The sequence below is a fragment of the Lacerta agilis genome, chromosome 14, assembly GCF_009819535.1.
Source record: "Lacerta agilis isolate rLacAgi1 chromosome 14, rLacAgi1.pri, whole genome shotgun sequence".
Taxonomy (NCBI): Eukaryota; Metazoa; Chordata; class Lepidosauria; order Squamata; family Lacertidae; genus Lacerta; species Lacerta agilis.
Genome location: NC_046325.1, coordinates 28,755,277 through 28,780,532, shown reverse-complemented (window position 1 = coordinate 28,780,532; position 25,256 = coordinate 28,755,277). Strand labels below are relative to the sequence as shown.

General features: G+C 46.8%; 1 protein-coding gene across 3 annotated transcripts in view; it reads right to left on the bottom strand.

Annotated features, from left to right (window-relative positions):
* The window catches only part of LOC117059001 (corticotropin-releasing factor receptor 1), a 72,046-nt gene that overhangs the window by 4,141 nt on the left and 42,649 nt on the right, over positions 1-25,256 (bottom strand). For 2 of the 3 annotated variants that reach the window (XM_033170441.1, XM_033170442.1), the window contains exons 4-10: positions 21,573-21,658; positions 14,969-15,075; positions 14,531-14,651; positions 13,014-13,167; positions 12,337-12,397; positions 7,152-7,224; positions 1,393-1,478 (exon numbers count right to left, since the gene is read on the bottom strand). In XM_033170441.1, coding sequence (XP_033026332.1) covers positions 1,393-1,478; positions 7,152-7,224; positions 12,337-12,397; positions 13,014-13,167; positions 14,531-14,651; positions 14,969-15,075; positions 21,573-21,658 — 688 coding nt within the window. Of the gene's footprint in view, positions 1-1,392; positions 1,479-7,151; positions 7,225-12,336; positions 12,398-13,013; positions 13,168-14,530; positions 14,652-14,968; positions 15,076-21,572; positions 21,659-23,817; positions 23,872-23,910; positions 24,071-25,256 lie in introns of those variants that run through there. The other variant, XM_033170443.1, reaches the window with a different exon arrangement.

Here is a 25,256-nt window from a genome sequence, read left to right as displayed (position 1 = left end):
GATTTGCAGTGTTTGAGTTCCGAGTTGTTCGGGAACTAAGCTGTTCAAAAACCTAGGTACTACTGTATATATTTTCCAAAGCCACTTCCTGCAAATGGGAAGCTATAGCAGCAAATAGAAGGATAGGTAGAACCTCTTCTCCTGGTGTGCTTAGACTTCCACTTGCAGTGAATCTTCCACAAAGAAGAACATTTGATAATGATATATCCAGGCAGCAGTCTAGCAGCTGCATTCCGGATTAGTTGTAGTTTCCGAGTCACCTTAAATGGCAGCCCCGCATAGAGAGCATTGCAGTAGTCCAAGCGGGAGAGGGCTCAGAGCAGATTCTCAATCAATCAATAAAATTTATTTGACCGTCAGTCAGTACACAATCATTATCCATACAAAGATTAAAACGTCTAAACATCTCAAGGAGCTTAACACTAAAACATACAATGAGAAATAGATTATACATTTAAACCCATGTCAATACTGTCGATTTTAACCTTACGGCGTATAAGGGCCAAAAAAAGAAATTTGGCCACCAAGAAAGTTGTGGTACCAGTGAAATTATTCAACAAAAACAAAACCTGTCTTTCTCTGTCTACTAGGCTAAATTGGCCTAGGAATGGAGCTATAAGTTTTTGTCTAAGATCTGCATAAAATGGGCAGGTCAAAAGTATATGTTCAGTTGAGTCAACTGCTCCCTGGGTACAGGGACAGGATCTCTGGGCACATGGAACTCCCCTGTAACTTCCCCACAAAACCACCGATTCCAGAACATTTAACCTAGCGGCTGTGAGGAGTCTGCGGTATTCCACATAGTGGATTTCCACCAGATAAGGGGCTGGTGAAATCTGGAATATCTGATCCCAAAAAAACATCCCAGGTTTCACAAGGGCAATATCCTCTTGTCTAGCAACGTCCCTCATTCTTTGAGAGATCACAACTTTAGCTTGACTGAATGTCATAGACTCCAGGAAGAGATGTGACAGTCCGCAGGTCTGCACTTCGTTTAAAGTCTCTTTTCCCCCACGATGATTGGAAGTCATCCCTCAGTATCAAGGGGGCCATGCCCACTGGGTTAAAACATAATTTAAGAGCAGATTCTAGTATTGACCCCTGGCTCAGAGTAAGCCCTGAGCCTTACTTCCTGCGTCTGGGTTACCAGACTCCTGCCTTTTAAAAGTTAAAAGGGCTGATGAACAGAGCTTTCTGTAGCTAGGGAGGCCAAGTGGGCCTTCTCTTCAGTACTCTTACAGTTAACAGAATCAATAAATTCTGCAAAGCAATAATAGAAACCTGCTCAATTTGCACAATATATTTGAGTCGAGGAGTCAGAACAGTGGTTTAGCATAGCCCCTGTCATAAACTCTGGCCACCCATTCCCCATCAGTGCTCTTGCATTGATACCTGTACTGTATCGTCTCTGAGGTGGTCGAGGCCCGAAGCTTCGTCATCAGGATTCTGACAATATTGAATAAAAAGATAAAGTTGATCTGGAATAGACACAGAAACAAGATTAACTGGTGGGGTAAGTGTATAAAGAAATGCCTCCATCACCAATGCAAAATGACCCTATGCTTGCTTTGTGAATTGTAGCTTACCGGTAAGTCAGGTGTATCCTCCTGCCCCCCCCCCAGTTCCATTCACTAGGAAGCCAAGCAGAAGTAGTCAAGGTGCTGCTCTGCAGATGCTGTCAGACTGCAACTCCCATCAGCCCCAACCATCATGGATGAAGGTCAGGGATGATGGGAGCTGGTGTCCAACCAAATTGGCTAACCCAGTCCTAGAGGTAGGGCAGAGATGGGGAACATGTAGGCCTCCAAATAAGGTTGGACTCCTATAATTGCTTGGCCATTTGCCATACTGGGGCTTATGGGAGTTGGGAGTCCAAGGTGTTGACAGTCAGTGTGGCGTAGTGGTTAGAGTGCTGAATTAGGATTTGGGAAACCAGGGTGCAGATCCTCACTCAGCCATGAAGTTTTCTGGGTGACCTTGGGCCAGTCTCCGTCTCTCAGCCAAACCTACCTTACAGGGTTTCCGTGAGGATAAAAAGGGGAGGGGGGAAACCACACACACACCACCTGAAGCTCCTTGGAAGAAAAGTAGGATATAAATGTAATAAAAACCCCACATCTGGATGGCCACAGGTTCCCCATCCCCGGAGTAGCTCTGCCTTACTTATTTGGATTTCAGGTATCTAGAGCCCTTTGTATACATTACTTTTATTGATTATTAAAATGTTTCTATCCCACTTTTCCATTAAAAAACAAACCAGTACAAATGTTCAAGAAGCTTCAGGTTGTGGGCATCCCCCCCCCCCCCCGTCTATATGATGGCTCACGATGAACACAACTTGTACACACGATTGGCTCCGTATGGTGAGTGCAAAGTGTCCTAGGGGGCAGGGCGAGGTATCAGCCAACTTTCGGGATAACCAGCCTCAAATAGCTGTGGGCGAGGCACCCAGGATCAGAACGCCTCCTGGTGAACAGTTAACCCTGTGATGACCAGAAAACCTGACACATGCTAACAACAAAGATTCTAAGGTGGAGGCAAAACGCACCTGCAGCAGCAGAGGAAGCCTTTCAGGCCCCTGGGGTGGGGCAAACCACCCATAGGGGCGGGGCACGCAGCGCACATAGGGACAGATCCCTATGGGTGCCACGTCCCTATGGGTGCCACGTCCCTTCAGCTGGGGGAGGGGAGGCGGGCAGATAGCGCAGAGCCTGCAGGCGCCAAGACGCTGGCTCGTGCGTGCTGCAGGCCCCGCGGTGACGAGTGCCGCCCACCATTTTGTCACCCCCCATCAGGGTGGCAACCAGGGCAGACCGCACCCCCACGCCCCCTTCGTACGCCCCTGCACACCTGTTCTCTAGGGCAAGTTTTCAAAATCAGTCTGTGCTTGAGAACCACCTGGTGGATCTCAACAGAAGTAACATTTGCAGTCCGGTTTACTCTCTCTTCCACTAGGGGGAGCTACTCTCTCAGTTATTGCAAAAACAAATGGCCATTATTTCATCTGACAGAATAACATTAATCTGAAATCTAATCTTGCTTTAAAAGTCTTCAGGGCTTAGTTGGACTTCAGATTCAATTCTTTTCAGAAGTGGAAATAAGGAGGGGGGGGGGATAGTGATAACCAAATTCTGGAAGTGATGCAAAATAAACCCTCTCAGATAATTGATCTGTCTCCCCAAAATATGCCAAGCTCCTTTACGAAAAGCAAGGTAGGTACCGGTATGTACAGTAAAATTATCTACTGATCAAGGCCACAGCAACTTGTATATGGCCATTTGCAATCTGTTTCACTGGCTGCAGAAGCTCCATCTCTCCTTACAGTTTGGGCTGTCCACTGTTTGCGAAGATTAGAAATGTAGAGGGTTTCCTCCCATTCCAAGCTGGGTTGTTTTATTGGCCTGCCAGCAAATGCTGAATTACTTCTTGTTGCAGAGCAGTTTGTTAAAGCAAATGTGATTGATGGTTTTGCTGATAAATTAGGTCAATGACATTTCATTCCACTTGCAGCGTTTTGTATATGTCGAACCCTCTTGTTTTGGCCCACAGCTATAAGTAAAGACAGATCTAACATTTTAAGAGTTGCAGGGGTGGGCTTGACAGCATCATATACAGTGGTACCTCAGGTTACAGACGCTTCAGGTTACAGACTCCGCTAACCCAGAAATAACGCTTCAGGTTAAGAACTTTGCTTCAGGATAAGAACAGAAATCGTGCTCTGGTGACGCAGTGGCAGCGGGAGGCCCCATTAGCTAAAGTGGTGCTTCAGGTTAAGAACAGTTTCAGGTTAAGAACGGACCTCCAGAATGAATTAAGTTCTTAACCTGAGGTACCACTATGTATCATAGCTGTCAACCTTCCCTTTTTTGTGGGAAATTCCCCTAACAGTAGGCCTACTATAGTATAGTACTGATAGGGGTATTTCCCGCAAAAAAAGGGAAGGTTGACAGCTATGCTGTGTGTGTGTGTGTGTATTCCTGTCTTAAGGAGTAATAAATAAATAAAAATGGTTTTGCAGATCCCCAGAGAGAACTGGGGAGAAGCTGGTTATGGGGGACGCCCAATGACTATTGCCTCAACATCACCAACTCATATGTTACCACCCTACCCCCCAACAAATCCCTGCAGCACTTTTTAAACCAGTTTTCAAAACACTGGAAAAAATTTAGGGGGGGAAGCATGTCACAGGAAAGATGCATCTCTTGCTTAAAAAAAGGGGGGGGGGACCTCCTTCCATGGGAAGAGAGGAACATTTGAGAAGTGGTTTCCTTTACCTGAGATGCAGCCGTCATTTCCATCATTTCATTCACCTTGTACTTCTCAAGTGTGGTTCACACGATGGGGTTTAAACCCTACAGAATCCCAAACCCACTTATCTGGGAGTAAGTCCCACTGAATTCAGCAGGACTTACTTCTGAGTAGACATGGTTAGGGTTATGCTGCCACACCCTGCTGGGAAAGTTCTTAAAATGTTCCATATGTCTTCATAACAAGATTATACACACACACAACCCCCCCCCCCCACACAGACACTTTTACGTTTGTGTTTTGGGAGTGAGATCAGCATGTGAAATGGATCACACCTACAGTATATATGAAATGGAGCTTTCTGAGTTCTATAGTAATGCCACAAAACCCGTCAGGAGTGTTTTTATGCGTTTGGCTTGCTTTTTATTATAGCAAGCACTGTAGTATTACTCCAGCCTTGTCAATAAGCCAAAGTTACTAGTCAGCTAAGAGGCCAGTAGAATGCCCCTCCTCTGCAACCAAGATGGAAACTAGCCTCTTAGTGGGCTCGTTCAAAAGTTGCTGTCTATCAACAAGGCCGGCGCGTCCATTTAGGTGAACTAGGCAATTGCCTAGGGCGCCAAAATGGAGGGGGCGCTGGCCACGCTTGGGCGGGTCGGGCTAGTGGCAGCTTTTCTACTACAGCGGAGAAACTGCTGCTTGCCTCTCCACCCCCCCTCCCGCTAAAGCAGGCTTTGGTGGGGGGGCGGGGGGCGCCAGAAGGTGGTTCGCCTAGGGCGCAAGAAGCCCTAGCACCGGTCCTGTTTATCAAGCAGACGAGCAGAGGGAGAGAAGGAGGGATCTGTCTTCCTGCTTCAGCCCCCCCCCACCTACGTGGAGTTTCTCGTTTGTTCTACTTTACTTTGTCTCTGACAAAGAGAGAATGAGATCACATTGGAAGAATGGGATCGAGTCCAGCTCAGGCCGAAAGTTCTCCCAGAGAAAGGCTGTTTTGATTTTAACGTTTGTACAGATAACACGTGAGGAACCCTCATGCCTTCTTTCACTCTCTCTGGCCTCCTCCAGAAACACTAATCCTGAGGGAAATTAGGCATGAGGTTTCAGAAAGGGTTACAAAGTGGCTGCCCAGAGGGCAGAGGCGGCAGCAGTCTCCTCAGGCGGTGTGGCAGGCCCTCTAACTAGACAAATCACCTCAGACTTTCCCCCCAGGCCTCTGCATCAGCCTAGGCTGCCTGATAGCGGCTGCTATTATCCTCATCAAATAACATCATTAACAAATTTGCTGGAGGTAGGGGAGGTGTGCGAATTGTGCTGTGTTCAGTTGGTAGCGGTGCCGGTAGTAGTGTTGAGCTCACGAAAGATAGAAAGTATGCCAAGATGGCAAAAGCAATAGGAAAGGAAGAGTGGGGGGATAGATGGAAGGAAGAGCCCAATTAGATGTGATGCAGGAAACCTTTGGAATTATTATTTTTTAAATTTAAAAACCATATCTGAATTTGATGCGGATCAGGTGGTCAAATACAAAACAGGGATGCGGGCTCCAGCACCTTTAATAGTTGTTTATTTCAGCAGGTGGAGCTTGTCACATAGGCTCTATCAGCTGAAAATTCCCTTTGCTATGCAACTTATTGAAGGTGCAAGAGTCCCCTTCTTTGCACTGGGCCACCCTAGGTGTGGAGTGCTAAGCATAATTGTTTAATAGCACACTGAAATGCAGAATGCCTGTATGCAGGTTGGTAAGCGTTTAACGTCGGAAAATTCCACTGGCGTATACTCAGCTAGAAGGAAGCTCTCTCTCAGCCTCTAGCTGGGTTGATAATTAACTGTTGTTGTTCTTTGCTAGTGCTCACGTGAGTGTTTAACTTTAGATCACATGATATTCAATTGCAAATCTGCCATTTTGAAGGGGGTTGCCTTTTGTTCCCAGGCATAGTGAGAGAAGGATGTGATAAGAAGCCTCTCCAGGCTGGATGCAGTGTAATGCAGGCTATGGGAAAGACAGAGCACTGATCTCAGCTTTGGTTGCAATTATATATTTAAGAAACTATGCTTGGATATGTACATGCTTTATACGACTTTCTGGGTGTACCATTGATTCTTTTGTACCTGTTTTTGAAGAAGTTTGGTTAGTAAAGCTTTGAATGATAATTACGAGTCTGGACAATTTTTATTACAAAAAATGAAAAAAGCAGTGATCAAATACAGAGTCCCCTCCAGGAGCGCCGACTCTAGGGGGCCGACTGTCGTCATGCCCCTCAATATTCCTTTGCAGGGGTCTCAGCCATGCAAATGTTGAGGGGGTGGAGGAGGCTGAACAGCTGAGCCAGCACAGCATCAAAGGCAGGCTCCTCCTGAGTGTGAGAGAGGAGGAACCGTGGCCATTGAAGCTGCGCGGCACTGGGCAAGGCCTCCTCGCCACTATGCGCATGTTGGGCATGTGATGTCACAGGCATGCCATGTCACGTGTGTGCCACGCTGCTGGGCCCCCCTAATCTTCAGCCCAAGGTGACGCCTCTGGTTCCCTCCCATCTAAGATGTGTGAAGATGAAACTATCAGGACTGGTTTAACTTCATGCACGGCTTGCATCACATCTAGTTTGGCTGAATTTTTTTTAAAAAAGTGTCCCTCCTAAGCATTCTGCAAAAAAAAACTCCACAAAACTGCAAGGGGGTTACTTCCAGAAGGACCAGATGCAAGAGAGATTTGGGTAGAATAGGAAATTTTAGGTCAGAATTTCCCACTGACAGATTGGCCCAGCCCCCATGATCAGCTTTTGCTGCCAACGCTCCCATTCCTGCACAATTATGAAAAGGTACTGAAGTCTTGGCCTCTTTTGTTCCACCCCCCGCACTGCACCCCGAAAAAGTATTGAGAGTGGGAAGGAAGGAACTTCCGCTCTTACCAACAGCACCAGTATCATGGGACCTTGGTAGATGTAGTCAGTATAAATCCCTGCTCGTTTTCCAAACCAGCACCTGTAATTCAGAATGCAGAGCACAAAGAAACCACAGTGAGGGTTTAACTTCATCTGGCTGAAGCTGAACCAGAGTCCAGGCCTCAAATCCATTTCTGACGCAGGATATAATAAAGAAAGAGCATCTCTGGGCATGGGCAGAGTGCTTTTCCTTGGCCAAAACCTCCTCCTAACACATGTAGGATGAGGAAGAAGAGCTTCAAGACTGGAAGACCGTGACCTAAACTGGATAAAATGAAAAACGTACCGCCCATTTCCCACACATCTATTTGATGAAAACAAACAGCCAGCATATTTAGGGATAGGTAAGTGTCAGGATCAGGAACATGGTGCAAGGGAAGGGGTAGTTTTTAACCCTTCCTCCCATGCCATGGTCCCAATGAAAATAATCACCCCCCCCATCCCAATACTGCTGTTTATTCCCAGAGGGAAACAGCTGCTACCACCAATGTCAGGCTTCCCTGTCAAAAGAAATAGCAGCTTTGGGGAAGAAAATGAAACCAGTGCAGTTGGGAAGGAGGAGCTGGGAGAGAAAATGAAACCACCCATGCATGGTACCCCTACCCTGATCAGGCCCACTGTCTTGTTCCTGCTATTTATTTTCTTTCTTTCTTTCTTTCTTTCTTTCTTTCTTTCTTTCTTTCTTTCTTTCTTTCTTTCTTTCTTTAAGTCACATCTGAGTCACTGTCATCACTCACCACCCCTCAAGACTGTAGTTGCTGAGAAAGGCAGGGAAAGGTGTCAGGGAAAAGAACATTTAAAAAAAAAACCCGCCAAGAAGACGTTTCTAAGTGGCTAGGAATCCCAAACAAGAGGGTGGGTGACTGGTTTCAGCCATAGCCACAGCCAGGACTTAGCTTGAAAGCGAGAAGCCATGGCTGATAATTAAGGCAAATGGCGGCCAGCCCAAATCAATCCTGCTCGCCTGCGTGATTAATGGCCATGGAAGCAACTTGCCAGGGGGCTGCTATGTCCTCCATTAGCAAGTCACTGGGAAAGCAAGATCAAGGGCCCAGAGGGAAAGGCCATAAGTCCATCTCATTAAATCCCAGGTTGGTTTAGCTGGGTGGGACCTCCCACTATGGTGTTTCATTAGCAATGCCGAGTGCTGTGTTTACACTTTTTAAAAAAACAAATCACCAAGTAGTTTAATTCTGCTACCTCCATAAAGTTTGCAAATTTGTCTAGATTTGCTGAATTTTCTATTTTAGAATGCTTTTTCTAGCTACAGAACAGAGAATTGGGGAGCGCGCTAAACATTCGTTCCTTCACCTCTGCTCAACCCACTACAAAGCGCCAGAGGATGCAGAGATGTTAGGAAATTTGGGGTGGGGACTCTAGCTTGTTCACAAATTCTATTTCTTATAAAAGTAGCTGCAGGGGGTGGGTGGGTGGGGAAGCAAGCTGGGTTTGAAATGCAGCGCTTGGGAAGAGGGTGCGTTAATCCCCTTCCACTCCCACCCTGTTTTCCTGATTCTAAGTTGCTTGCAACACTCCCACAAGGGGCCGCCCACTTGTCAATAATAATAATAATATTTATTATTTGTACCCCGCCCATCTGGCTGGATTTCCCCAGCCACTCTGGGCGGCTTCCAACAGAAACCAAATACAAAAATATCAAACATTAAAAACTTCCCTAAAAAGGGCTGCCTTCAGGTTTTTTCTGAATGTCAGGTAGTTGTTTATTTCCCTGACCTGTGATGGGAGGGCGTTCTACAGGGTGGGCGCCACTACCGAGAAGGCCCTCTGCCTGGTTCCCTGTAGTTTTGCTTCTCGCAGTGAGGGAACCGACAGAAGGCCCTCGGCGCTGGATCTCAGTGTCCGGGCTGAATGATGGGGGTGGAGACGCTCCTTCAGGTATACAGGACCGAGGCCGTTTAGGGCTTTAAAGGTCAGCACCAACACTTTGAATTGTGCTCGGAAACGTACTGGGAGCCAATGCAGATCTCTCAGGACCGGTGTTATGTGGTCTCCGCGGCCACTCCCAGTCACCAGTCTAGCTGCCGCATTTTGGATTAATTGCAGTTTCCGGGTCACCTTCAAAGGCAGCCCCACATAGAGCGCATTGCAGTAGTCCAAGCGGGAGATAACCAGAGCATGCACCACTCTGGTGAGACAGTCCGCGGGCAGGTAGGGTCTCAGCCTGCGTACCAGATGGAGCTGGTAGACAGCTGCCCTGGACACAGAATTAACCTGCGCTTCCATGGACAGCTGTGAGTCCAAAATGACTCCCAGGCTGCGCACCTGGTCCTTCAGGGGCACAGTTACCCCATTCAGGACCAGGGAATCCTCCACACCTGCCCTCCTCCTGTCCCCCAAAAACAGTACTTCTGTCTTGTCAGGATTCAACCTCAATCTGTTAGCCGCCATCCATCCTCCAACCGCCTCCAGGCACTCACACAGGACCTTCACGGCCTTCACTGGTTCTGATTTGAAAGAGAGGTAGAGCTGGGTATCATCCGCATACTGATGAACACCCAGCCCAAACCCCCTGATGATCTCTCCCAGCGGCTTCATATAGATATTAAAAAGCATGGGGGAGAGGACAGAACCCTGAGGCACCCCACAAGTGGGAGCCCAGGGGTCTGAACACTCATCCCCCACCACCACTTTCTGAACACGGCCCAGGAGGAAGGAGCGGAACCACTGTATAACAGTGCCTCCAGCTCCCAACCCCTCTAGCCGGTCTAGAAGGATGTTATGGTCGATGGTGTCAAAGGCCGCTGAGAGATCCAGCAGAACTAGGAAACAGCTCTCACCTTTGTCCCTAGCCCGCCGGAGATCATCGACCAGCACGACCAAGGCGGTTTCAGTCCCATGGTGAGGCCTGAATCCCGATTGGAAGGGATCCAAATGGTCCGCTTCTTCCAGGCGTGCCTGGAGTTGTTCAGCAACCACCCGCTCAATCACCTTGCCCAAGAATGGTAGATTTGAGACTGGGCGATAGTTGGCCATATTGGCCGGGTCTAAAGATGTTTTTTTAAGAAGCGGTTTAATGACCGCCTCTTTCAGCGGGGCTGGGAAGGCTCCCTCACAGAGGGAAGCATTCACCACCCCGCGCAGCCCATCGCCCAGCCCCTCCCGGCTAGCTTTTATAAGCCAGGATGGGCAAGGATCAAGGAGACAGGTGGTTGGTTTCACTCGTCCAAGCAGCCTGTCCACATCCTCGGAGGTAACAGACTGAAATTGATCCCACGCAACTGGACTAGACAGGACTCTGGCACTCTCCCGCCCTGGCCCTGCTCCCACGGTGGAGTCTATCTCTTTCCGAATCTGAGCGATTTTATCTGCAAAAAACTTTGCAAACGCATTGCAGGAGATCTTGGGGTCCCTACCAGGCCCCGATGACGAAGGTGGCTCCGATAGATTCCGAACCACCTGAAAGAGTCTCCTGCTGCTATTTTCCGCAGATGCAATAGAGGCGGTGAAGAAAGTCTTCTTTGCCGTCGCTATCGCCACTTGGTAGGCTCGACGTTGAGCTCTAACCTGTGTTCGGTCGGATTCAGAATGGGTTTTCTGCCACCGGCGCTCTAGCCGTCTCAACGATTGTTTCATCGCCCTCAGCTCCGGGGAAAACCACGGGGCTGTCCGGGCTCCATGCAACCGGAGAGGGCGCTTCGGAGCCAAACAGTCAATAGCCCTGGTTAGTTCCACATTCCAGCGGGCCACCAGGGAATCGGCTGAAAGGCCATCAACATGGGATAAAGTATCCCCTACCACTCTCTGGAAACCATTTGGATCCATTAAGTGGCAGGGGCGGACCATCCGAATTGGTCCCACCTCCCTGCAGAGGGGAAGGGTTGCGGAGAAGTCCAGTTGCACCAGGAAGTGATCTGACCATGGCACTTCTTTAGTTTCACTTTTTTTTAATGTCAGATCACCAACATCCATAGAGATGAATACCAGGTCTAAGGCATGTCCTCGGCTATGAGTTGGACCAGACTTATTCAGGGACAGCCCCATGGAGGCCATGCTTTCCACGAAGTCCCGAGCGGCCCCTTGTAAGGTCGTGTCGGCATGGATGTTAAAATCCCCTAGGACGACCAAACTAGGTGACTCATAATCATGTCAGGTGAGTTGCTTTCGCCCTGGGTGGATACACGGCCCTCGAAGCCTTGACAACCAGCTGGTTGTTGGCGCTAGCAGAGAGCCAAGCAGGGCACTCACTCTACACAGGTCTTTGCAGGTGCCACTGATCCTATGGGCTTCTTTTCGGCCCAGCTGTTGCTTTACCTGCCTCGCCTCTGACATGTGACATCAGGTTTAGGGCAGGTGGGCTTGGCAGAACAGCCTCATGGGCCAAATGGGGAGTGCCTAATCTGGCCCACCGGTCAGAGGTTTCCATTCCCTGAACTAATCCTATCCATTGGGGCTAGGATATCCCTGAAATTTAAGCACCTACATCCAAGGTTCCCAAAAGTGGGTGGTACTGCCCCCCCCGGAGGGGGAATGGCAGGATTACTTAGGAGGGTACCAAAAGGTAGCAGGGGGTGATGGAGATGTAAATGACTACCAGACTTTGAAAAGCTGGCATCACTGGATCAAGAATTCATCAGTTTTGCTTAATTAATTAAACTAAGTAATTGGACTTTGAATGCACGTGCAATTAATTGCCACCGTTTCAAATTTCATTGCATTATCATCTCCCTTAGTAGGTGGTGCATTTCACTATTATCAGTAGTGCTTTTTATAGGTTAGGGGGCCCTGGGGGTGAGTTTATGGAACTAAAGGGGCGGTGGCCTCCAAAAAGTTTGGGAGCCACTGATCCACATTCTGGTTCAGGTAAACAGCTTTTAGTTTGGTTCATGGGCGGTTGGGGTGGTAGTTGGCAGAGTGGGGGAAGAACACTGCTTGCCTGTAAGCGAGGCCACTCCTGATTTCTTGCTAGTCTGCTAAAATCTCCCCCAAATCTGCTCCTAATTGCCTTTGTGCAGAGCAGAGAAATGCCAGCAGAGCTTCCCTCCTCCCACCCCCAAATCCCGAAGTAGCACCCACTCCAAGGCTGTGCAAGCCTGCTCTAGAAGCCATTACCATAGCAGCAGAAAAGCAGGATGGGGGGGGGGGGAGAGAGAGAGAGAGAGAGAGAGAGAGAGAGAGAGTAGGGCTGACTCACTTCTCGTTGTCATAGTAGAGTTTCCCAATGGCCCAAGCAATGATGATGGGGAAAGGGATGCCTGTGGATGAAAGCAAAGACAAGTCTCAGGGCATCCAGTGAGGAATGACCTAACATTAAGGCAAGGGGTTGTGGTAGTTGGGGGAGCAAATGGGATATTTTGGCGTCAGCTCAGGTACCCACCCATACCGAGCGAAACTATCACGGTGCTATTTCCTAAGCTCAGACGCAGAGCCTGTTTTTTCTTGCTCAGTGTTCCTACACTGAGTGAGAACGAGAGTGCTTCTGAGCATCTGCAGAGCGAATAGGTTAATTTGTGCCCCTGGAATCATCACAGCTCAGCCTCAGGCCCTGTTGCCCATACTAGAACGCATGATGGTGCCTCTGAGCATATAACAAAGGCACACTGGGCTTACTCGCACTCAGTCCCTATGGCTTAACTCCAGAATGTGCTTTCAGATTCTGAAAATGCGTACATGATAAACAAAAAAGTGCTCCTGAACACCAGTGGAGTTCCGGGTCTAATCCAACCACTTTGCGGTGCAGGAATCTTTTGGCCAACATGGGACTCGAACCCATGACCTTGAGGTGGAGAGTACTCTACCGACTGAGCTACCCCTTTGTCGCCTGGCTACCCTGCAGGATATGCTACAGCCACCCCTCTCCTTGCCACTCACACCAGCCAATGCAGATGAACATCCATTTCCTCAGCTTGTCTGTCGAATAGGTGAGGACGATGGCCGTGTGAAGGTAGCAGCCCTCGCCAAACATCCAGAAGAAATTGGTGACGTGGAAGTAGTTGTAGGCAGCTGTGACGAGGCGGCACCAGGGCTGTGTGGGGTGAGGAACAGGCAGAATGGATGAATTGAGGGGAAACAGCCCCCCAAATCCTAGCCACAAGCAACCCTACCCTACCTCGATGAGGACAAGGCTACTCTGCCGCTTCTGAACAGCCCAGCGTCGTCCCCTTTTGCCTGCTGACGGCTGAACATCCATAAACAGTGAGGCTGAGGCTCCATCCTTTGGCTTTAAAAATCCCAACCCTTCAGATCGAAGCAAAGCCAACTGCAAGATAGCTCAGCTCATCTGCAAATAAGCTACGGCACCGCACTCAAGATGCTAGAGCTCATGGAAATTCAGCTTCCTTTTCACACTAAGGAGACGCTGGCTGAACCTCAGCTGCCAGGTAGCTCAGATCAACAGGCTTGAAACTGTTCCTTAGCTCAGCCTTCAGCAACATGGCACCCTCTAGAAATTAGGGGTGGCAATTCCAGCCAGCCTCAGCCAGGCTGCCTTAGCTTCTGCGAGCAAGTCTAACAGGGAGATACCTGGATTAGAATTTCATTTTTGGTATTAGGACCAGTCGTGGTGAAATACCTGCAGTTTAACTTGCAGATATCTGACAGGTTTATGGGCCTGATCGGCTGGCTCTTTTAAACTCTTAAAGACATGCCAACGTTTTTTAAGGCGCTAAAGCAAAGTGACCACGATCATGTTGGTCTATATACCAATTGGTAGCATTTCTTCCTAGGCCTACCTGGAGAAGCCAGGAAGTGATCCTGAAACCTTATGCATGTTGCAAAATGCTCTACCACTCAGCTCCAGTCCCTTGCCAGAGGCCTCATCACCTAGGCATGCCATACGTCTGGATTTTTCCGTACATTACTGGGATTTCAAAGGCAGGGATTTCAAATTGACATCCGGGGGGAATTTCCAAAAGGCAGCATTATGTTCTGGATCTTAGGCAAGTCAATCGAGAAATCGTTGGGTTTTTTTTGGCATTTTTTGTGGGGGGAAAGCTCAACAACTTTTGGGGTGTCCTGGTTTTTACTTTTTGAAATATGGCAGCCCTATCATCACCAGCTCACAATACCTTAGGGCTTTACACTATAGATCAGGGTTTCCCAAACTTGGGTCTCCAGCTGTTCTTGGACTACAACTCCCATCATCCCTAGCTAGAAGGACCAGTGGTCAGGGATGCTGGGAATTGTAGTCCACAAACAGCTGGAGACCCTGATATAGATGTATGTTTTCAAGGCTTGACTTTCATATAACAGGTCAAGAAGCACTGACCTCAAAGGTCGTGGGGAAAGTTTCTCAATCCCCCTTGCTTTTTTTTTTTTTTCCAAAGTCCAGCAGGCATCCAAGCCAAATTGCTAGCACCAGATTTGAGGCCAGGCTGAGGAGAACCTACCACGTTGCTTTCATGGACTTCTGGATTCATGGTGAGCTGGACCACAAACCACGTGGCGTTCCGCAAAATGAAGGCAGTGATCAAGTTCCAGTGGATAATGTTTCGTAGGCACCGGATGCTCCTGGAGGAGAAAAGGAAAGAGCGTGCAAAATGGCAGCACAGGCACGGCCCAAAGGATGAACTGCCCCACTCTCAAGGCAGAACACCTCCCCTCACATGTTACTGCCTTGCCCCTACCTCTCTTTAACTTTTAGCTCATCCTTCCCCAGCCTGGCACACCCTCCAAATGCTTTTGGGACTACAACTCCCATCAGCCCCAGCTAGCATGGCCGTGCTGGCAGGGTCTGACGAGAGAGCTGTAGTCTGAAAACATCTGGCCAGCGCCAAGCAGGCAAAGGCTGCTTCAAATGATCTTGTGGGTCCTTTGGCCTGACTCACCTCAGGCGCATGAAGAGGACGAAAGCAGCTATCAGTGCTGCCAGGGAGATGCAGTGCCCGAGGTAGTTGATGATGACAGCAACATGATAGTGCAGCTTGCTTCTCTTCTGTAGGGGGAAAGGCAGGAAAAGGTTCAGCATTGGGCCACAATAGTATAGTAACTGTCATTTGTAGTCCAATTCCTTCAGACCTTTTCAACCATGCTCCAAAGAGAATGCCACAATAGTCTTACTTTCTTTCACTAGCCAGTAGTGGAAGCAGCCTCCATTAGACAACCAGAATCTGCTTAGCAATTACCTCAAATCAAATGCTTTCCCTTTCCTCAAACCAGAGATTGGGGGGGGGGATCTGGCGCCCTCTAGGCATTGCTGGACTACAACTCCCATCAGTCCTAAGCATGGGCAACGCTGGTTGCAATTGGCGGGAAACGGACTTTTAGCAACATCATGAAAGCCACAGGTCCCTTTAACGTTCATAGATGTGGAGAAAGCTTTTGATAATGTTTCATGGAGTTTTATTAAGATGAATTTGCATAACATGGAGGTTGGCCAAAATTTTCTAAATGGTATTGATGCGATCTATTCTGAGCAAAAAGCTAAAATTATTGTTAATAATGTGGTTTCAGAAGAATTTAGAATTGAAAAAGGAACCAGGCAAGGGTGCCCTCTTTCCCCCCTGTTTTTTATTTCTGTCCTGGAGGTACTCCTGAATATGATAAGGAACAGTGATGAGGTAAAAGGTATTGTGGTAGAGTCAAAGCAGTATAAGTTAAACGCCTTTGCGGACAATTTGGTGTTGACACTTCAGGATCCAGATACCAGTGCAAGTAAAGCACTGGATTTGATACATGAATTTGGTCAGTTTGCAGGCCTGAAATGGAATAAGAGTAAAACCAAAATTTTGTGTAAAAATCTTACAACAGATGAGATAGCCAGATTAGAGGTTACCACTGGTTTGAGTTTTGTTAAAAAGGTGAAGTACCTGAATTTATATAAAGATAATTATGAAAGTTATGGAATAAAATTAAGAGAGATTTGGAGGTATGGTCAAATTTAAAGTTATCTTTGTTGGGCCGAATCTCTGCAGTGAAGATGAATGTATTGCCAAAGATGTTGTTTATGTTTCAAGTATTGCCTTCCATTGATAATGTGAAGTGTTTTCAGGAATGGCAAAAGGTATTGCCTAGGTTTATCTGGCAGGGGGGAAAGCCGAGAATTAAGTTTAAATTACTAACGGATGTTAAGGAAAGAGGTGGTTTCTCCCTGCCAGATTTAAAGTTATACTTTGAGGCAGCAGCGTTCTGCTGGCTCAGAGACTGGTTCATGCTGGAAAAAACCCGACTTGCTAGACTTGGAAGGCCACGACAATGTTTTTGGTTGGCATGCTTATTTATGGTATGACTAGATAAAGGCCCACAGAGGATTCAAGAATCATATGATCAGAAAATCATTGTTTAATGTTTGGATTAGATACAAGGATTTGTTAGAAAGGAAAACACCTAGGTGGATTTCCCCTTTGGAAGCTAAGGCTCAGAAAAATTAAATATGGAAACTAAGTGGTTGAAATATAGTGATTTGTTGTTGGTAGTTGAGAATAAATTTAAATTAAAGTCATATGAACAACTTAAAGATAAGTTAAGTGACTGGCTGCAATATCATCAGAATAATGAAATGTTCAAAGCTGATAATAAAAACACAGGTTTTCAAACAGATAAATCCAGACTGGAGACGGAATTGTTGGATACAAAGAGTAAAAATCTTTCTAGAATGTATAATTTATTGCTGGAGTGGCATACGAAAGATGAACAAGTGAAATTGGTGATGATTGATTGGGCTAAGGATGTGGGGCACAATATTATGTTGAAAGACTGGGAGACGTTGTGGAAAAAAGGTTGTAAGTTTACCGCATGTACTGCCTTGAGAGAAAATATGATGAAAATGATGTATAGATGGTATTTAACTCCTGTAAAACTTGCAAAAATGTATCATACATCAGATAAAAAAATGCTGGAAATGTAAAGAGAAAGAAGGTACCTTTTACCAATGTGGTGGACGTGCCCCGAGATAAAGGACTTCTGGGAAAGGATGTATAATGAAATGAAAAAGGTGTTAAAAGACACCAGAAGCCTTTCTATTGGGAATTATAGGGGATGAAATCCCCCAAAAGGACAATACTTTCTTTCTGTATGCCACAACAGCTGAAAGAATATTACCGGGTAATTGCCAAGAACTGGAAGAACCAAGAGATATCAACAGCAGAAAAATGGCAAATGAAGATGATAGACTTTATGGAACTTGCCGAGCTGACAGCGAGACTACGCGACCAAGGAGAAGAGACGGTGCAGGAGAACTGGAAGAAATTTAAAATCTATTTGAAAAAATATTGTAATGTTTAAATTTTACATCCCCTAGGGAAGTTGCTATAGGTTTTTTTGTTATAAATAAGGTGCAAGTGATTATATAATTTAAAATATATTAAGTAAATAATAATGGGTGTTTTGTTAATGTATGAATCTCTCAAGGAAGATTGGAAATGAAATTCAGAAGGGAGAGATCGGGGGAAGTCACCCCAAGATGTTAATGGAAAAATGTGAAGATTGTATAAGACTCATTTGTGTTTTGTTTGTTTTTATATATGTTTTGTTTGTTTTTCTTATAAAATGAATAAAAATATATATATATTTTTAAAAGCCGCAGGTTCCTTTAGCTCCTTTATCGTCATGTTAACCTTTAGATCATCTGTGAAATGATCTCCTCCTCCTCCTCCTCTGGGTTTGCTAACGATCTTTTATAAGGAGCAGCATAAGTGGTAGTTAGTTCAAGAAGCTGCTTTACACTGAGCCCAACCATTGGTCCACGTAGCTCAGCAATGTCTATACTGGCTGACAGCAGCTCTCTATAGTTTCAGAGGTGAGACATCTTCCCAGCCCTCTTGGAGACACCAAGAACTGAAATCTGGAACCTTCTGCATGAAAAACATGTGCTCTACCACTGAGCTACAACCGTTTTTCCTGTTCATAATAAAGCATTAAACATTTTTTTAAATAAAAAAACCTTCCCGAAACAGGATTGCCTTCAGGTGGCTCGGGGGTTGGATAACTCCATACCCTCCAACATTTCTTCAATGAAAACAGGGACATCCTAAGGAAAAGTGGAACATCAAATCAGAAACTGGGATGGCTTCTCTAAATCAGGGACGTCCCTGGAAAATAGGGACAATTGGAGGGTCTGCAATGTTTTTCTAAGAGCAGCATTTGGACTTGATAGGAGAGTTATAGGAAAGGAAGCAGCCCAGGAGCTGACTGGTCAGCAGGGTTGGTCTGTAACATTCATTCATTCATTCATTCATTCAGCCTTTATTGGCATAATGTCTTGTCACATGAAAGTGGTTGTAGAACAGGGCAGCATTTTCATGCCAAGTGGGCTGCAAGAGCCACACAGTGCCTTGTCACACCAGGGGAAGGGGTAAGGTAAAAGGTAAAGGGACCCCTGACCATTAGGTCCAGTCGTGTCCGACTCTGGGGTTGTGGCACTCATCTTGCTTTATTGGCCAAGGGAGCCGGCGTACAGCTTCCAGGTCATGTGGCCAGCATGACAAAGCTGCTTCTGGCGAACCAGAGCAGTGCATGGAAATGCTGTTTTCCTTCCCGCCGGAGCGGTAGGTGGGCAGGAGCTGGGACCGAGCAACGGGAGCTCACCCCGTCGCGGGGATTCGAACCGCCGACCTTCTGATCAGCAAGCCCTAGGCTCTGTGGTTTAACCCACAGTGCCACCTGCATCCCAGGGGAAGGGGAAGCAAGGCCAAAACTGGATGCCCCCCCAGCCTTTGTGCCACCTTTCAAAAGCTGGCTAAGTGAGGTTGCCGGGCTTTGGGATGGAGGTGCAAGACTCTGGCAGGGTCCTAGACCATTTCACCTACTTCCCAAAGCTTGGAAAGTGCTAACTAGGATTTGGGAAGGAGGCAAGAAGGCCCTACAACCCTGTCAGAGCCTCATGCCTGTTTTCCAAAGCCCAGCACTCACTTACCAAAGCCCAGCACTACTGGGCAGGGGTGGCAAATGTTGCTGAGGGCCACCAAAACAGGCCTCAAGGGCCACATGTGGTGCCTGGGCTGTGAGTTGGACCATCCTGTTGTAGGAAGGATCCTCAGAGATGTGGAACGGAGTGCTACGTGGGGAAAAACAACTCGCAGCCTTCTGATGTTTAAGATGTTACCGTCCTCTCACAAAGGGGGGGGGCACAGCTATTTCTCTCTCTCACCCTCCCCATTAATTGCTAATTCACAGAATGGATGCAAGCTTCACAGCAAGACAGTTGGCTAATTTAATTATCCAGCCGCCCTCTCCTGCGACTTCAACCCAAGCCCCAAGGGACAGTCAAATGTAATTGCCGCTGCGGATATATCATGTTTCCAGGAACCTTTGCTAAATTCTAATTAAGTGACAGCCTTCTGGGATTTTCCAGATAATGGCTACACCATGAAAACTCCTTGCACAGCTCCTTCTTGTCCCCCTCCGCTAAACACACATGCGCACGCACGAGCTGCATAGTCAGGAAATATATGCACCAGCCACTGGCTGTTGCTATGTAGCTGCAGTGACATTCTGCCCCATGGAAGAATCCATGGGCCAGGCTTGAGAGCAGGGACCCAAATCAGAAGGTTTAGAATGTGACCACAAGCCCGAATTGACCCCACTATGAGGTGTGGCCAGGTGGTACATTCTGGGTACTATTAAGAGCAGCAGAGAGAGAAGACGACAGATCTGATCTGTAGAGCTTAGTTCATTGGGAACGTCTCCTTTGCATACTTACTTGATATATCCACGGAGATTAAAAGGCATCAATAAAATCAGAATGAGTATCCCAACTTGTGGGTCATTCAGCTCCAGAGCTAAAACAAATCCAGCAGGTGTAACCTCTGCTTCAACTTTATTCTGTTTATAAGATCTCTTACTTGTTCTTCATCATGAGGTCCCAGGGCAGGTTACAACAATATAGTCATACAATTATGAAGACAAATAACAGTTCCGAACAAAAATGGAAGAGTCTAGAGCAGTGTTTCCCAAACTTGGGTTTCCAGCTGTTTTTGGACTACAACTCCCATCATCCTTAGCTAGCAAGACCAGTGGTCAGGGATGATGGGAACTGTAGTCTGAAAGCAGATGTAGACCCAAGTTTGGGAAACACTGGTGTGGAGATTAAACAAACAAACAAACAGGAAAAGGAAAAGGAAAAGGAAAAAAAAGAGGTGGATCCTAGGAAGCAAAATACCTTAACTTTCAAAAGCCAGGGTGAAATTTATTTATTTTTATTCCGTCTATATACTGCCCTTCATTCGAAGAGCTCAGGGCACTTCACAAGATAAGAACCCAGGGAAAGATATACGGTACTCTCAGAGGATTGCATCCAATAATAGTCCTACTCGGAGTAGGGCCACTGAAATTAATGGACCCAAGTTCGCCATGCTCCTTGATTTCAATGAGTCTGAGTAGGACTAGCATTTGAGTAGGGCAATTTCTTTGAGAGAAATTGTGAAAGTTAATCTGGCCCTTTATACAGAGAATCCCAGGGACTGTGTTACTCAGGTGGTGGTGAGGCACGGTAATAATAATAATAATTTATTAAAACGGTCTCAGACCAGCTCCAGCTTATACAACAAATCACATAGCAAAACATAAGAGGGATACAAAGTGCATTACAGTGCAAGTAAAACAGCAATTAAGATTAAATGTTGGCATGCCCCCCACTGGTTGCCGTTAAAAGGGCCAGCCGTTAAGAAGCTCTTGTTTCCTACGTCTAATGGCAGATACACAAAATTTAGCTACATTGATCGTGATTTCGGGGTCCTTGTCATCTACCAAGGCTCTTAGACGTTGGGATTCAGGTTCGTTCTTGAACTTTTGTAGGACCAGTGTAATGAAGGTCAACCGTAAGTCCTCATAGAAACTACAGTGTAACAGCACATGTAAATTTGTTTCGACTTCCGGCGAGCCACATGGGCAGACTCGTGCCACATAAGGTTTACCCTCATATCTGCCTTGTAACAGGGCAGAGGGTATCACATTAAATCTGGCAAGGGTGAAGGAGTGTCTATACTTAGATTTTTGTAATTTTGACAGATGGTTTGCAGGAGAGAACCCTCTTCCATAATCTCTTATTACTGCATGTCTGTTCATTTCACTCATGTGGCATTGTAACTCCACGTCCCAAATAACGTTGGCAAACTATATTTCTAGCTTTCTCATATCCTGCCACTATCAGGGTCTGTGGAGAAAACCCCAAACTTCTCAACTTTTCATACAAAGTATCTTTCCATTTAGATCTTCATAATCCACAGCCGCACAGTAATCGGAATTTGTCCAACTTCTAAGCGGACTGCTATATTGGATACACTGGGGGGGGGGAGACCCCTAGCAGGCTGTGAAAGAATTTGGTTTGAAATGCCTCCAAAGGAGCGGAGCTTTTAAAACTGCAAATCTGGGATCCATATGTAAGTTAGGGTAGTATTTTTGCAGCATATATTTGGGAGGCTGCCGGGGGTGAGGCACGGTATGGCCGCTTTATAATGAAATATAGCCCTACTTGAAACGTATGGCAGTTCATACCTCCTCGGTGAGGATCTCCTGACACTGGGAGTAATTCACACGGATTGCCCAGCTCCCGTTTGCAAAGCATTCTCTGTACACATTGTCTGGAAAAGAAAAATGCAGACAAAGAGATTGAGAGACGTCCTGGGAGTGTGACACAAGCTATGTGAGAGACTCGTTGAAGTAGCAGCGGTGGCCAGCCCTTCAGGACATTTGGCTGCTTGAGGTCAACAGCAAATGGCACCTCTGCCCAACCCCTTTAATTAGGTATTATTATAATATTTATGGCATTTATATACTGCTTAATCATCAGCATTTCTAACTCGTGTACCTTAAGTACTCAAGGTTAGTCAAGTTATTTTGGTACCTGAGGCATAAAGTCCCATAGGAATCTTTCCCTGGCCCTGACAATCAAAGTACAATGATAATAAAATCAAACAACTAATAATTTGCTGCCATTTCGTGACACTCGGAATCAGTTGCCTGAGGCCTCAGTTGCCTCTCTCTATCCAGTAAGAGGGCTAGAACAAATACACTGACAGAACAAGCAAAACAATCCCTGGGTTTCTTATTTGAACCAGCCTGAAGTTCTGTAAACACTAAAATGAGAGGAAGCCCTACTGAACAATGTGGGATTTGTTATGAATAAACATGCGTAGCAGGTGGTGGGGAACATCATCATAGAATCATAGAGTTGGAAGGGACCATGAGGGTCATCTGGTCCAACTTCTTGCAATTCAGCAATCTTTTGCCCAACGTGGGGCTTGGACCCACAACCCTGAAATCAAGAGTCTTCTGCTCTACAGAGTCGCTGGACTCCATCTCTCATCAGCCCCAACCAGTGATGCCAATGGTGAAGGATGCTGGGAGATGTAGTTCAGGGCTACAGGTTCCTCATTGCTGAGGAATGTCTTGTTAGTCTATAGAACAAGGGTGGGGAACCTTTGGCCTTCCAGATGTTATCAGATTACAACTTCCATCATTCCTGGCCATTGGCGTTGCTGGCTACTTGTAGAGTTGGGGTCCAACAACATCTGGAGAGCCACAGATTCCCCACCCTGTTACAGAAGTTAAGCTTTTGAATGACACGCTCCACCTGTGTCAAACTGTGGTATTTAAGTATTTCCAGGTGGGTGTTTATGGGGTCAGTGCTTCACATGCATGCAGGTTTGATTCTGTTTATTTGGTTGCGGTTCCTGCATTGCAAGTGGGTGGGCTAGATGACTCTACAAGTCTATGATTTTAAGGTTGTTTTTGTACTGTCCACACAACAATGTTGGCCTCAAAATTCCAGCCCGTATCCCTGCGCCCTATAATCCTGATCGACCCATTCCATGGAAAACCCAATAAGGAAATAAAATTGCTGACAATGACATGTTTGTGATTATCTCATTCACCCATTTGCAAATCAAGCTCCTTCTTAATCATTCCCCACCCACCCCCCAAACAATCAAACAAGATGTTACAAATTCAGGCTGAAGACTTATGGCTTTAAACACGCATGTATCCCTGAGTGTCTCATAACTTGAGCCACTCAGCTGCAGTGCACTCAGCGAAAAGTATTGTTCCTGAGATAATGTGAAAGGCCAGCCTCTGATGTTTGATGAGTTTTCACAGCCAAGTCAGTCTTTGATGCTGCGGCAGTCATTGTCTGCTGAAAGTGCCGCCCTCTCCCTTCAGAACGCAATTTGAAAAACACAGTTGATACAGAACATGTAATTTGGCCCAATCTAGCGTTCTTTAGGACAAAGGTGGTCTGAGCAACAGCGGAATTGGATTACACATAATCAGAGGGTGTTTTCAAATCGGGCAAAGTTCTTACACAATTGCCCTGTGACATAACCATGGATAAGATGGAGAAAATTGGATTTGCGCCTGCTGGCTTCACCCTTGACCTTGCTTTCAGACTTTGGGATGAACTTGTGGTGGCAGCAAAGGGATGGCAAGGAACTGTATTGGTGCCCCTCCCCCTGGAAAAAAACAAAACACTTTACTGCAATAGCCACATTAGAAATCACTGCATTTTACACAACCTAAGTACTCAAAGTGTCCCAAGTGAGGGGAAGGTGAGGAGGAAGGGCGAAAAAACTGCAAACCTTTATATTGCAGTGAGAGAAGGACAGGAGGTTTCTCCTGCAATTGAACTCTCCACCTTGCATTCTCCTGCATTTGATCTTCACATCACCTTGCCATTTCTCCTACCCTCAGCTTTCAGCTCTTGTCTAAACTCACAATCTTAGACAGGGAATCTTAGACAGATAACCTGAGACAGATTTCTGAGGTGATTCTTGTATCTGTGCTGGGCCTGCGCTCCTGGCAGGGGCTGGTTTCACTAACCCCTAGTTAAGCCTCTTGAGGTTGTGCTTTTCTCCCAGCTTTGGTGAATTCCTCAGAGCTTCTTGGCCCATTTTATTTTACTCAGGAGTCCTGCAGATAACCTTAGCAAAGATGGGAATGGCCGTGGCAAGTCAAGGTCTTAATAAGCTTTAGCCCCTGGAGAATGAGATTTGCGGGGGGGGGGGGGGGCGGACACACACACACATGCACTGCTTTTCCTTCTTGACAGGAGAAAGGAGGGAAAGGGGATAGCTAAACCTTTGTCGAAACTGTGTGACAGGTTCGTTTTCCCTCACATTACAGCTTCATCGCTGGCTGTTCATCCCCTCAGAAACTATGAAGCTATTCCCACTCATTTCAAATCAAAGCTGTCAGGTCAGATTGGAAGGGTGATAAGCCCTAGCTGCTTCGGCAGAGCAAGCCAAGTAAAATGTGGATAGACTTCAAATAAGCAGGATGGTGAGGTATCCTGCCGCCTCTGCCATTTAGCTCCTACAATGTTGGCAAGGGCTTGGGCTTGGGCTCAAAGGAAGCGTGTGGCAGGCAGTATTCCTGCCACTAAACCCAACCAACTTGAACCCCTGATGGCATATCCCACAAGTGCCCTGGAAAAATAGGGACATCCCACCCACCCACCAGAGGATGGTGGCCATTTTGTGTGCTATGATATTGCATGATTTCATGTCGAGATCTTGCACCAAAAAAGCGCTTTGGAGGGGCTGTGATCTCACACGGGCCATGTGACTCGCAAAGGGAGCACAGACAGGAAGACGCGTGCCCCGGTTTTGGGACGCAACATGTTGGAGGATATGTGATGCTGGTGGCCAAGATGGTGGCAGTGGACAACATGGCACCCTCAGACCCTTGAGGCTTGCCAAGGCTCCCTGTCCCTCCTAATTTTTATTCCCGCTCCACCGCCACCCCAATTCCTAGCAGAGTTTAACACAACAAAGTGCAAAAGAACCGAACTGGAAAAATAGGACACCATCCAAAGACAGCAGAAAGATGGCCTGCTTTCTTCCCTAGCATGATGTTCAGGGTTGTGACAGGACCATGGCTCTTCCTGACAAGCTGGAAATCAAGCAGAAAAGTCTGCAAAGACGTCAGCATAAGCCAAGCACTGAGGAGGCAGCATAGAAGATCCCCACGATTCAAACTGCACGTTAAGTGTTAATGGTAACGCAGAGACCTCTTTTTTTTAAGGTGGAAAATTAAAACACAGAAGTACGGGGCAGGAAGGGTGGAAGAAGGGAGCACCTTTCTGTGCTTGCTGTTCCCCTGTCCTAAATTGTGCACAACCCCCACCCCCACGCACACCAGGGGCACCCCCAATGCAAAGATGCAATTTGAACCCTGCTACAGTGA